Consider the following 11,644-nt stretch of genomic DNA (forward strand, 5'->3'; position numbering starts at 1 on the left):
TAAAAATGCTCTAAAAATCTTTATTGTTCCAGAGAATATTAAACATCAGCACAAGCGGACCAATCAGAGCCCTCTGTCAACAGAAAGAAAACCAAAAACTTGTTTTATTAAAGCTTAAGAATTTTTTTTTACATCAGGCCCCGCCCACATTCGAGACCCGCCCACTTTAGGGCGTCTCAATCATCTCAGGCTCCGCCCACTAAACACCAGAACTCAAAGAAAAGGCAAAGTTCTGACCCAGGGGACGTCACCTGAACACACCTGTTGTCTTTAAGCTCCACCCACATCGGGCCAGGAGTTTGACAGTTCTGATCTAAACGGATCCGGATGAGCTAACAGTCCAACATTCAAGAAAATTCTGGTTCTGGTGTTTTCATGGTTTAAAATCAGGAACAGAAACGGACCGGGAGGGAGCCGGTTCTGGCTCTTCACATTGTGTTGGGTTGGTTCTGAAGGAGAACAGAGTTTGGACCAGAACCTCACAGTATGATGGAGGAGCTCCAAAACCTTCAGAACCATCAGCCCGTCTGATTGGATGCTGATGTACCTGGACCCAAGTAGAAATGAGTCGGAGGAGTTTCAGAACCTCCGGAGCAGCTGCCGATCGGGTTTGGACCTTCGACAAAATCCGCCGTTGGTCTCAGCTGATTGATGAAACCAGAACCAAGGTCCGGTATCTGTGAGCTCAGGTTCTGGTGGAGCAGGTTGAGTTTTTGGCAACCATCTTTGTGTCAGGTGGGATTCTAGGATACGGCGCCGGTTCTTACATTCCCTGAGAAGCTCCACTTCTCTTCGGCGCCGGCTTGGAGTCTTTACTGGTTTCTATGGAAACAGAAAACAGACATTACCAGCAATGTCACAATGGGGCAGAACTCCTCTGGTCTGGTTCTAGTTCTGACCTTGCAGCCATCGGACCTGCGTGGCCGGCCCGTAGCCCTTCTGGTTGCGGGCGGCGATGCGGAAGATGACGGCTGGCTTGGTGGTGTAGTCGATGTGCGCGTTGGCCAGGGTGGAGGCCTGAACCAGGCAGCACGGGTTGGAACCACAGTACACCCTCATGAAGGCCAGCTGGGCTGGGCCAGAACCGGGCGGCTTGGCCTGGCTGGACTGGATGGCCAGGTACACCGAATACTCTGTGATGCTCCCCGCGGTGACGGCGGGTGGCTCCCAGGTGAGCTGGGCCCCGCCCAGGTTCTGGAGGGACAGAAATCGTCAGGACGGGACACTGCATGTTGACGGGACTGCACGTTTCCATGGTAACGGCAGGAACTCACCTTGCTTATCTTGATGGCGCACGGCGCTCCAGGAAACCCGGGGAGGCACGTCTTGAACGCCGCCACCTCGGAGAAGGCGCCGCGGCCGCAGATGTTGATCCCTGCCACCCGGAACTTGTAGGCAGTTCCCGGCTGAAGCTCCACCCTCCTCATCTGGCTGTAGTCCGGCGCCGCCCCGGAGTCATCCTGCAGGTACACAACACCGTCAGCACGACGACGACGACTCCATCAGCCCCCCCGGCCGGTCCGCACCTCCACCGCGTCGTCATCGTCGTCGTAGGGAACGTAGTAATGAGTCACAACGGCGTTGGTGACCTTCATGATGCCGACGTCAAACCATGGGTTCTCCTTCGGCGCCGACTTCATTTGAGAGGTCGGTTCCTGCAACACAACAACGCTTCAGTGTTTGTCGCATGCCGTTAGCATGTTGCTTGGACAAATGAGCGGGACGAAAGGTTGGTGTGTTCCTGGTAGGTCAGCCAGGCTTTGGCGACTGACGGGTCGCTGGCATGTTGCCCGGTTCAGAGCAGGCGGTTAGAGTGTCACTGTGCTGTTAGCATGTTGTATGTACAGTATATTCCTGGCATGTTAGACGCTCACTGTCAGCGTGTTCAGGGTGAGTTGATGGCATCTTGTCTGTATTCTTGGCATGTTGATGGAGTGGATTATGGTTGGTTATAGTCACTGATTCTGCCATAGTAGCATGCTGTTAGCGTGTTGTTAGCATGATCTTAGCATCTTTTTAATATTGTTTTTATTCTTTTCTCATCTGGATCTTTGGTTCTGCTGTCTACCGGTACTGATGAGTTCTTGTCTTACAGGAGGCGGCTCTCTGATGCCGTTGGTGGTTTCCGTCGTCATAGCGACAGCCGTGGTCTTGGTGTCCGTCACCAAAGGGGCGGGGCTGAATGTGCTGGCCAGCCGGGCGACGGCGCTGATGACGGCGGCGGCGGCGGCGGCCGGCTGGGAGGCGTGGCTCTCTGCGGTCGGGTCGTTCAGGCTGTCGGCTGGGGCGAGCCCCTCTGCAACAGAACCAGAACCGGGCTGAGTGAGTCCAGGTTCCCCAGCCGACACAGAGAGAACTGTACCTGACTCTACCTGTGGGCACGCTGCTGGGTTCTGGTTCTGGTTCCTGCTGCTGTTGGACCAGCGCCGCCAGCTCCTGTGGTGTCAGAACGATACGGATGGCCTGGTCGCCTGATTCACCTGCGGACACACGGACATGTTTAGATGCGGCGGCGGACGCGGAGACGTCTCTGTCTTCTCGCTGTTTTACCGACGGTCCTGGCTGCTCCCTCGGTCGCCAAGGCAACAGCCATCTGGTCTGGGACCTGTCCCGTCGTCAGCGTGAAGGTCATCGTCCTGGAGATCTCCTCACCTCCGTCCCCCTCTGATGACATCAGCTGCTGAGGAAGACCTCCGTCTGAGGACGCCATCTGGGTCGGGGGCGGAGCCAAAGTTAGCGTGTGCACATGCCGTGTTACCTGCTGCTGTAGCAGCATTCACCTCAACCTGCAGCTCCGACACTCCTGATGACATCATGCCCTCTGATTGGCCGTCTGTCATTGCTGGCTCCTCCTCTTCTCCTGTTGCCATGGTGAGGGTTTCAGAGGACTCCGCCCTCTCAGCACCAACCAATGAGGAGAGATCCTGCAGAGAGAACCAGACATCAGAACCGGGCCAGAACCTGCCGGGTCGTCCAGTCGGTATCCAGTGAGCTTGCCAGGCTCCGCCCCCCACAGGAACCTGGGCAGGTGTGTCTCCAGGTGATCCTCTGAGTCGGTCCTAACTAAACAAGAACGGGTGACGGACGTACCGGGACAGACGGACCCGGTGTGGGCGTGGCATGCGTTACTGTGGTAACCGCTGCACTCTGACTGATGGCAGCATCAGACGAGGGGGCAGAATCTGTGGCGTCTCCATGGAGACCGTCTCCACTCTGCTGAGCTGCACAGCAACAGGACAGCAAGTGATGTCACAACGCACCCAAAAAAAAGTCCAAAAGTACCAGAACCAGGTGAGAGCAGCTACCTGTAGCGGTGGTGGCGGTGTTGGTGGTTCCGGTCTCATGAGTCTCACAGGGGGGGTTGGAGCACACCTGTCAACACAAACTTCATTTCTGGGGTTTCCATGGCAACGCATGGAGACACCTCTTGTTCTCTGCATCACAAAACCTTCAGACTTTAACGCGGCCACAGCGCTCTCCCAAAACGTAATGCGCAATCGGACCCGGTGTGGGCGTGGCATGCGTTGTCGTAGTAACCTCTGCGGTCAGAGGACCCAGGGCAGCTGCGGCTACGGTCCAGTAGCTCACTGCCACCTGGGTGAATGGCTGAATGTAGTGTGAAGCTTCAGAGTCCTCTGGACAGTCCACATTCAAGCTAGCAAATCAACATGCTAACATTAGCATTTTAGCTCATTTTAGATATGATAGCAAAGTTTAACATAATGAATGCAGAAAGCCATTGGTAGTGCTAGCCCACACACTGATGCTTCAATTTAAAGTTTAGTAGTTTATACACTGCCATTAGCATGGAGAACATTACTGCAGATCAACATGCTACTGACTGTATTTTAGCTAACCTTAATCTTTTAGCCAAATTTACCACATAGACTGCTGTTAGTCAACATGATAGTAATAGCATTGTTATCAGCTCATTTTGATTTATAAGCTAGACATAACATACTCATGGAGCAAGTGGATGCTATTGAAAGCCCATTTTAGCTAACCTTAGCATTTTCATGACATGCTAAGCTGCTGAGTTTTCACACTCAACCTTGAGGCCTGCAGAACTTAAATCAGCATCAGATTCAGATCCGACCGACACGCACACTATCACAGGCCTTACTAAATTTCTTCAGAAATTATCTAGTTATTGTTCAACTTCATCTATTGGTTTTGTGGCACCTCTGGCTTTCCATACCTCCATGCTGGAAGGTTCAGTCAGGAAGGAAACATGGACGCCCGGGACGACCGACCGGCTTCTACAGATCATGTCACCTGCAGCTGCTGGGTCGTACTAAACGGGTCATTATCACACCTGGACCAATCACAGATCGATCACCTGCAGTGACAGGTGCTGCCTCACCTGTTGGACTCCGCCGGCCCCAGCGGTGGTGAAGGTGTTGGTGGTTCCGGTCTCATGGGTCTCACAGGGGGGGTTGGAGCAGACCAGAGTCACCGCTGCAGGTTAGAGACCAGAAGCAGCTGATCAGCGCTGTTACACGGCTACCTGAGCTCTACAGGTGTTCAGGTTGATGCGTGTGGTGCTGCAGCTACCTGTGGCTGCGTCTCCCTCAGCGTTAGTGGTAGTAGTGGTACCTGTGGTGCTGCCAGGTTCCTCTGAGGTCGGGGAGGCCATGAAGGAGACCGGCAGGTCCTGGACCAGCGGCTGTGGCTCGGCGCCGCTGGGTGTCGTGATCAGAGTCACCTGCAGACAGGAAGCAGGAGGATCGTCGGAGCGGGGCGGGGCTAAACGAGCCCGAACCTGCAGCAGGTACCTGTCTAGGTCCGGAGGCGGTTGCTGTGGCAACCTGGCTGGCCAATGAGGCGGTGGGTGTGGTCAGCGAGGCTCCTCCCAACAAGGCGGCAGAGACGTTTCCTGTTCCCGTCCCCAGGCTGGAGACGCCTGCAGACAGGAAACAGTCACATGACCCCCGCTGGCGCCTCGTTAGCAATGCCTCACCTGCACCCCTTACCTGTGGTTCCCTTGACAACCAGCTTGGTGCCAGCGGCGGCCGGAGACACCAGCCTGATTCCGCTCATTGGTACGGTTCTGAGGATGGTACCGGCCACCCCGGGGGCTCCTTTCAGCACCACCTGAGCACAGAGAGGGGTGAACACCTGGCAGCACCTCACCTGTATGCTGCCGTGACCTCAGAGTGCCGTCTCACCTGTGTGACCTGCTGGCCCGCGGACATCCTGGGGACGGCGTTGATCAACTTCTCCGTTCCTGGAGTTCCCACCTTGGAGCTCAGGATGGTGATTGGACTGTTCCCACCTGCAGGGGGTGGAGCCTGCGTTAGTGGGCGGTCCCATTCAGCGCGGCGGTTCAGGTGAGCCAGGCGTACCTACCTGCTGCTCCCTGCAGAGCCGACAGCGGGATGGTCTTGATGATGGCGGGTTTGTTGGAGCCGGCCTGCGTCGTGCTGATGATGGCGGTCTGCTTCCCGTCCGCGGCGCTCACCAGCTTCAGGATGGTTCCCGCAGGAAGTACGCCCTTCGTCTGACAGGAAGGAGCGGAGTTAAACTCCATCTAATCACTGGACTCGACACTTTAGCGCCCAGAGGTCCAGAACCACAGATCTGGTTGTTACCTGAAGGATCTGAGTGACTGGGCTGCTCCCAGCCTGACCAGTAACCACTGCGCTCTGGACTGGTCGGGTTTGGACCACAGACACCATCTTCCCCAGGTTGCCAAGGTTACCAATCTGAAAGAGAAGCAGATGTTTCCTAGGGAGCCGTGCAGCTGATATTATGTTAAACGGCTTGCCATAGAATGACATCACTCACCAAAGCCCCGCCTCCTCCCAGGCTAATGGGGCTGTTGACGATGGTGATGGTCTTCGTGACTCCGCCCACCACAGTGGTGACCACCTGCGGTTGCTGGGAGACCATCAGTGAGCCGGACTTATGCACGGTGATGATTGGCCGGCTCTGCGCCGTGGGGGCGGGGACTACCGAAGCCCCGCCCACCTGAGCGGCGGCTGTCTTCAGCAGACGCGTGGCCGGGTTGTTGACCTGGAACAGGAATGATGATGTCATCACCCAGCGCCTCCAGCAGCATCTTTAACTTCCTCCAATCGTGATGTCACCACGGCAACTCACAGTCTTCACGGCGCCGAGGACGGCCGCCGAGGACGGAGGGATCTTCTGCGTCACCGCCGCCGCCGCCGCCAGGGCCGCCATGCCGCTCATCTGGGGGCTGCTGCTGATTGGCTGAGGGCAGACAGGAGGGTTACCGTGGAAACGGCTCAGTTTCCGACGGCCAATGAGACACGGACCGTCCTTACCGTCTGACCGGGCTGGGCAGGCGGCGACACGCGAACACCTGCAGAAAGCGTCGCCATGGCTGCACCGGGCGCCGTCGCCATCTTCAGGATCGCTGCAGAAACACAACAGGTGAGGAAGAGTCACACCCACACGCCCACCTGTCCAGGTAAACCTACCTGCAGCTGACGGGCTTCCAGGCGGCGGGACAGCATGGGTGGCGGGTGCTGCGGCAGCGGGTGTGGCGGGGATGTCGTACCTCTGCAGCTGCAGCAGGTAGGTGTCGGCGGTTTTGGACGGACCCCAGCTCACCTCCAGGGACGAGGTGTTGGCCCGGACCAGCTGGACCCGGGACGGCGCCACAGGACACTCTGAGGGACACGGACAGGTGAGACGGACAGGTGAATTCAGGTGGCTTCTTTGAGTTTATGTCTGAAAACGCAGCAGGTGGTCTACTGCTGGGGTGTCAAAGTCAAATCCACAGTGGGCCAAAAGTTTAAATTGAACAAAGCCGCAGGCCAAGGTTGAACAAATGAATCTTTTAATATGGACCTAAACAAGTTTTGATTTAACAATAAATATTGAACAAGCAAGGCTTATATAACTTAAAAGTGCAGGTGTGCAAAATTGAGTAGCTAAAAATAATAATAAAACATATAAATGGAATATTAAATAAAGTTTAAATAAAAATTGAAAGCCTCCTTTCTGAGGTAAATGTCAAAATTAGCTTCGTACACAAACTAATAAATTAGAAAATAAAATAACATAACTATGAATAAATCATTAAATAAACTATGAATAAACATTCAGGCCTTGGAGTAACAAGAAAAGGTGCATAGAAAACTTATTTATTGCTCATTTTGCGACACACTGATCTACTCTGATGCAGCCAAAGTCAGATACCTGGCATCTTTTCTTGGATGCCAGTTCATCAATGTCGGGGCTCAGAGTTTGAGCTGAGGAAACCTTCATTATCGAACAAAGGTGTTCGTCAGTCAGACGTCTCCTGTGAGACGTTTTCATCATCTTCACTGAGGAGAAAAGTTGCTCACATACATATGTAAACAGATATTCTGTCTCCCACCTGTCCAGAAAAGTTCTGTTTTCTGTCTTTCTTTTTGCCATTGTTTGGTAGGGTAACACAGTGACGGCTGTAGTTTGAGGTCGCAGTGAGGTTTGGGGGAGAGGCCCGGGGCTGCGGGGTGCGCCGGGGCTTTCACCCAAGGAGTGAAAGACGGATCACCACCTTCCTAATACATCCATGTCCGCTACCATAAGTGCTACTGACACAGAGAAGGAGGCGTGTCTCTCTCTGTCCTGATTGACGCGCCAAAAAACAGCAGAGCATTATGGGATTTGTAGTATAAGCGGTGAGTCACATCACATCACAGCGTTGCCACCGTAATACCGGCGGGCCGGCTCTAATATTAATTTGAAATTTCCTCGCAGGCCAAATATAATTACACTGCGGGCCAAATTTGGCCCGTGGGCCAGAGTTTGACACCTATGGTCTACTGGCTAGAATGACGTTACATGATGACATCATCATTCTCTATCCAATGGAAACTGCTCCCTCTGCACAGCGGGGGATGGTACCTGCAGGACGGCGTACTCACCTGTCTCCAGGTACCACAGGTCCTTGCAGCACACCTGGTTGTTCCAGGCCTTGCGGTATCCGTCGCGGCCGCTCCAGATGTAGAGGCGGGAGTTGATGGCAACGCTGCAGTGGCCGGCCCGCGCTCTGGGAAGGTTCTCCTCATCACCGTCCATCAGAACCGTCTCCCAGCACATCGTCTCTACACACACACACACACACACACACAGGTGAGTGGTGGGCAGGGCTTGAGGAGAGTGGGGATTGGGTGTGTGTGTTTACCCAGGTTGAGGCAGGCCAGGTTGTTGGTGCACTTCCACTCCTTCTCATGGGTCCCCATCTTGACGTCATCCTCGATGAGAGGGACCCATCCTCCGAACACGTACATCCTGACACACACACACACACACGTTCGTCATGCTATCTTTGTGGGGACTTTTCATTGACTTAAACTCATTTCTGCAGCTGAACCAAAACTCAGTTCAACCCGTCCTGGACCCAACAGCAGCGATTCCCGTTATGGGTCTTGGGGTCCCACAAGGAGCAGATACATGGAACACACACACACACCCAGAGGAGCACAGGGCCTGTTCTGACCCGGTTCTGACCAGCTTCAGGCCCGGTTCTGACCCGGATCAGGCGCAGTGTGTGTGCAGTGGTTCATGCCCCAGTGTGTGGTTCAGGCCCGGTTCTGACCCGGTCCTGACCCAGTGTGTGTGCAGTACTTGTGGTTGATGACGGTGGCAGAGTGCAGGCTGCGGGGGAGGGGCGGCGTCCCGCTGAGAGCTGGTTGGCTCCACACCAGAGAGTCTGTGACATCATCAGGACAAGAACCAATCAGGACATGAGCTTACAGACAAACAGGAAGCTGCACACATCCGGAACATCTGCACCCAGGTCCGAGTTTTGGACCAACCTGGACCTGGTCTCCGTGGCGCCTCACCTACGTCCAGGATCCACAGGTCGCCCAGCCGGCAGCCGTTCATCCCGCCATAGATGATGAGTCGGCTGACTCCGCCCCTGCTCGCCATCACTGCTGTGTGACTCTCCCTGGGCGGCGGCGCCGGGCACGAAGTGGGCGGGATCTCCCAGCTGACCACCGTGGAACCGGGTCGCAGCTCCAGGCAGTACAGGTCGTTCAGGTACCTGAGGGGCGGGGCCACAGTCAGGAACAGAGGGCAGAAGGCCAGGTTAGGGGCGGGGTGGCGGTTCCTACCTGGGAATGTTGTTCTTAGGATCCTCACTGTCATTGGCCAGGCCGCCGAACAGGAAGCAGCGGGAGCCAATCAGAGAGAAGCTGTGTCCGAGTCGCGGGCAGGGGGGCGGGCCTTTCTTCGGGGGTTTGGCCTTCAGACGTTTCCACTCCCAGCGGCTGGCCTACAGGAGCGTCACAGTCGGGTCAACTCCGCCTCCGGCAGGCGGCGCCGTTAGCCCCGCCTCCGGCAGGCGGCGCCGTTAGCCCCGCCTCCGGTGACATCACTCACCTGCAGCTCATACAGCTCGTTGCTGTACTTGCCGTACTCCACCATCCCTCCGAACACCAGCAGCCGCGTCCCGTCGCACACGAAGCCGTAGGCGGCGCAGCCAGGAGGGATGTCGCCGCGCACCGCCGGGATGAACCACTGGTTGGTGGCTGGGGGGCGGGGCTTCTGGTTAGTCACAGGATCTACATCACACAGTAATATGCTGCCAAGTGACCTGGTAACACACCAGGTGTGGGGCTGCCTGGGGCTGACCCGGTTCTGGTTCACAAGCTATACTGGTTCTGTGCGCTAGTTCTGTATTGGTTCTATGCTGTGGTTCTACTGAGTGAGAACTCATTGCATTCATATTTCCTTTGTTCATTCATTGATCTCCATCCCCCCTCCTGCTGCTCAGGCCGGGGCGGGAGCGGGGACGGGTCAGCTCGGTCAGCGGTGGGGGGGGGTGGAAGGGCGGTTCATTTGTTTCAATCTGTATTTTCTGGACCCTGTTCTGTTCATCTGGTCTGCTGGACCAACCGAAAATAAAAACAGCCATAATAACCGCTGTTTGTTTGGGCTTTTTTGGTTATTTTCACCTCCTCGGTGTGGGCGGGGTGATGTGACGTCACCAGTGTTTTCAGTAAAAAGGCGCCATTTTTCACCGTGTCTCTGAGCGGTTGGCAGGAGCTGCAGGCTAACTGCTACATGCTAACTGCTGAAGCACCAGGGAGAGCGGAGCCCCGCAGCCGGAGTGACCGGGAACCAGGGAGCTCCGGTCCACAAGCACCGACTGCTTCACACGGCGGAACCGTCGCGGGTTAAACCCCAGGACCCGCCCATTCTCCCCTCTTTAAAACCCGCGGTGCGTTCGTTTCCTCGGCTAAGAGCCCAAACCCGACTTATTACCCAGTCTAGAGCCCAGTACCCGACCCATTCCCCGGTTTAGAGCCCTGAACCCGACCTACTCCACAGTTTACTCCCCGAACCCGTTACTAAGCCCGGCTCCCGTTCGGACCCACCTGTGTTATAGACGTGGAGCTCGTCCACGATTCCCTCGTTTCCCCCTCCGAACACAACCATCAGCTCCTTGATGGACACGGCCCGGTGTCCGTGCCGGGGTCGCGGAACCGGGCCGGTCCAGCCTAGGACCCGCTTCCAACGGGGCTGTAACACAGCGGGGGTCTCATTGAGGGTCTCCATGGGCTTACCTTCGGTCTGATACAGATTCAGCCGAACTTTTATGGTTTTACCATTTGCTTCTTTTGGACCGACTGGTTCTGATCTAACCGGCTCCTCAACAAGGTCCTCAGAGCGGTCAGAACCACTCACGGTTCCCCGGTTCTGCAGGCCGCGTTGTCCTGGAGCTCTGCTAACAACAGCTAGCAGCTAACGCCATTCTTCTTCTCCTTTGAGGTTTACAGTTTATGGCGTCTTAGTGCCACCTGCTGGCCGGGAGGTGCGAAAAAAAAAGGCTTCCAATTGTAATTATAAAATGAAGATAAAAAATGATCCGGATAGCAGTGTCTCTTGAAACGTGCTGTTCCTCCAACCACTGATGACTAAATTAAGCTTTTTGAAACTTGAACTGAAAAATAAGTTTTCTATTATCCCTTTAGCGACCTCTGGTGGCCCAAAGTATTAAGACAAGCTTGAATCCACAACCGCTTCATTGAGACTCTTTGGAGATGAGAAAGCTTTAATTCCATGACCATGTTAAAACCTGCTTGTCCATAGAACATGAATTTGTTGGAATGGAAAACAAAGTTACATTTAATAAGTATTGTTGAATAAATCGCTCCTTCTCAGAACATGTCATGGTCTGGCCTTACTTTGTTTAGCAGCTATAATATTTCATATATACACACACATATATATATATATATATATATTTCATCTCTGAAAAAAAAAATGAAATAGATGAAATTAAAAAAAAAAAAAAAAAAAATGAAATGAAATAAGATGAAATAAAATGAAAAAAAAAAAAAAAAAAAAAAATGAAATGAAATATGAAAAAAAAAAGAAAAAAAAAAAAAAAGTGTACAGAAACATCTGTGCAGAATATGGACTGGAAACCCCGGGATCAAAGTGGGAAACACCCCCAAAGGTGGCGGAGAACGCCAGAGCTAAGATCCTGTGGGACTTCCAGATCCAGACAGACAAAATGGTAATGGCGAACCAACCAGACATTGTCGTAGTGGATAAACAACAGAGGAAAGCCGTTGTGATAGATGTAGCAATACCAAGCGACTGCAACATCAGGAAAAAGGAGCACGAGAAACTAGAGAAATACCAGGGCCTCAGGGAGGAACTGGAGAGGGCCTGG

At 54.2% G+C, this 11,644-nt stretch overlaps 1 protein-coding gene across 2 annotated transcripts; it reads right to left on the reverse strand.

Moving 5' to 3' along the window:
* Nucleotide 1: 1 nt before the first annotated feature.
* LOC102230815 (host cell factor 1) lies at nt 2-11,227 on the reverse strand. Of its 2 annotated transcripts, none has more exons than XM_023333940.1 (28): nt 10,341-11,227; nt 9,343-9,491; nt 9,075-9,235; nt 8,802-9,004; nt 8,584-8,668; nt 8,141-8,247; nt 7,881-8,060; nt 6,444-6,635; nt 6,288-6,379; nt 6,103-6,213; nt 5,788-6,015; nt 5,592-5,705; nt 5,350-5,500; nt 5,169-5,275; nt 4,974-5,094; nt 4,776-4,903; nt 4,597-4,705; nt 4,364-4,458; nt 3,306-3,372; nt 3,091-3,221; nt 2,781-2,924; nt 2,551-2,710; nt 2,373-2,480; nt 2,094-2,296; nt 1,527-1,655; nt 1,275-1,460; nt 900-1,194; nt 2-822 (listed from the first exon to the last, which is right to left on the reverse strand). In XM_023333940.1, the coding sequence occupies exons 1-28, from the start codon at nt 10,519-10,521 to the stop codon at nt 764-766; spliced, it is 3,996 nt and encodes a 1,331-aa protein (XP_023189708.1). In that variant the 5' UTR covers nt 10,522-11,227; the 3' UTR covers nt 2-763. The 2 variants fall into 2 exon arrangements, with proteins under 2 accessions (XP_023189708.1, XP_023189701.1); XM_023333933.1 differs by having other exon boundaries at nt 4,555-4,705; nt 10,341-11,226.
* Between the last annotated feature and the right edge of the window lie 417 nt (nt 11,228-11,644).

The sequence above is a fragment of the Xiphophorus maculatus genome, chromosome 1, assembly GCF_002775205.1.
Source record: "Xiphophorus maculatus strain JP 163 A chromosome 1, X_maculatus-5.0-male, whole genome shotgun sequence".
NCBI lineage: Eukaryota > Metazoa > Chordata > Actinopteri > Cyprinodontiformes > Poeciliidae > Xiphophorus > Xiphophorus maculatus.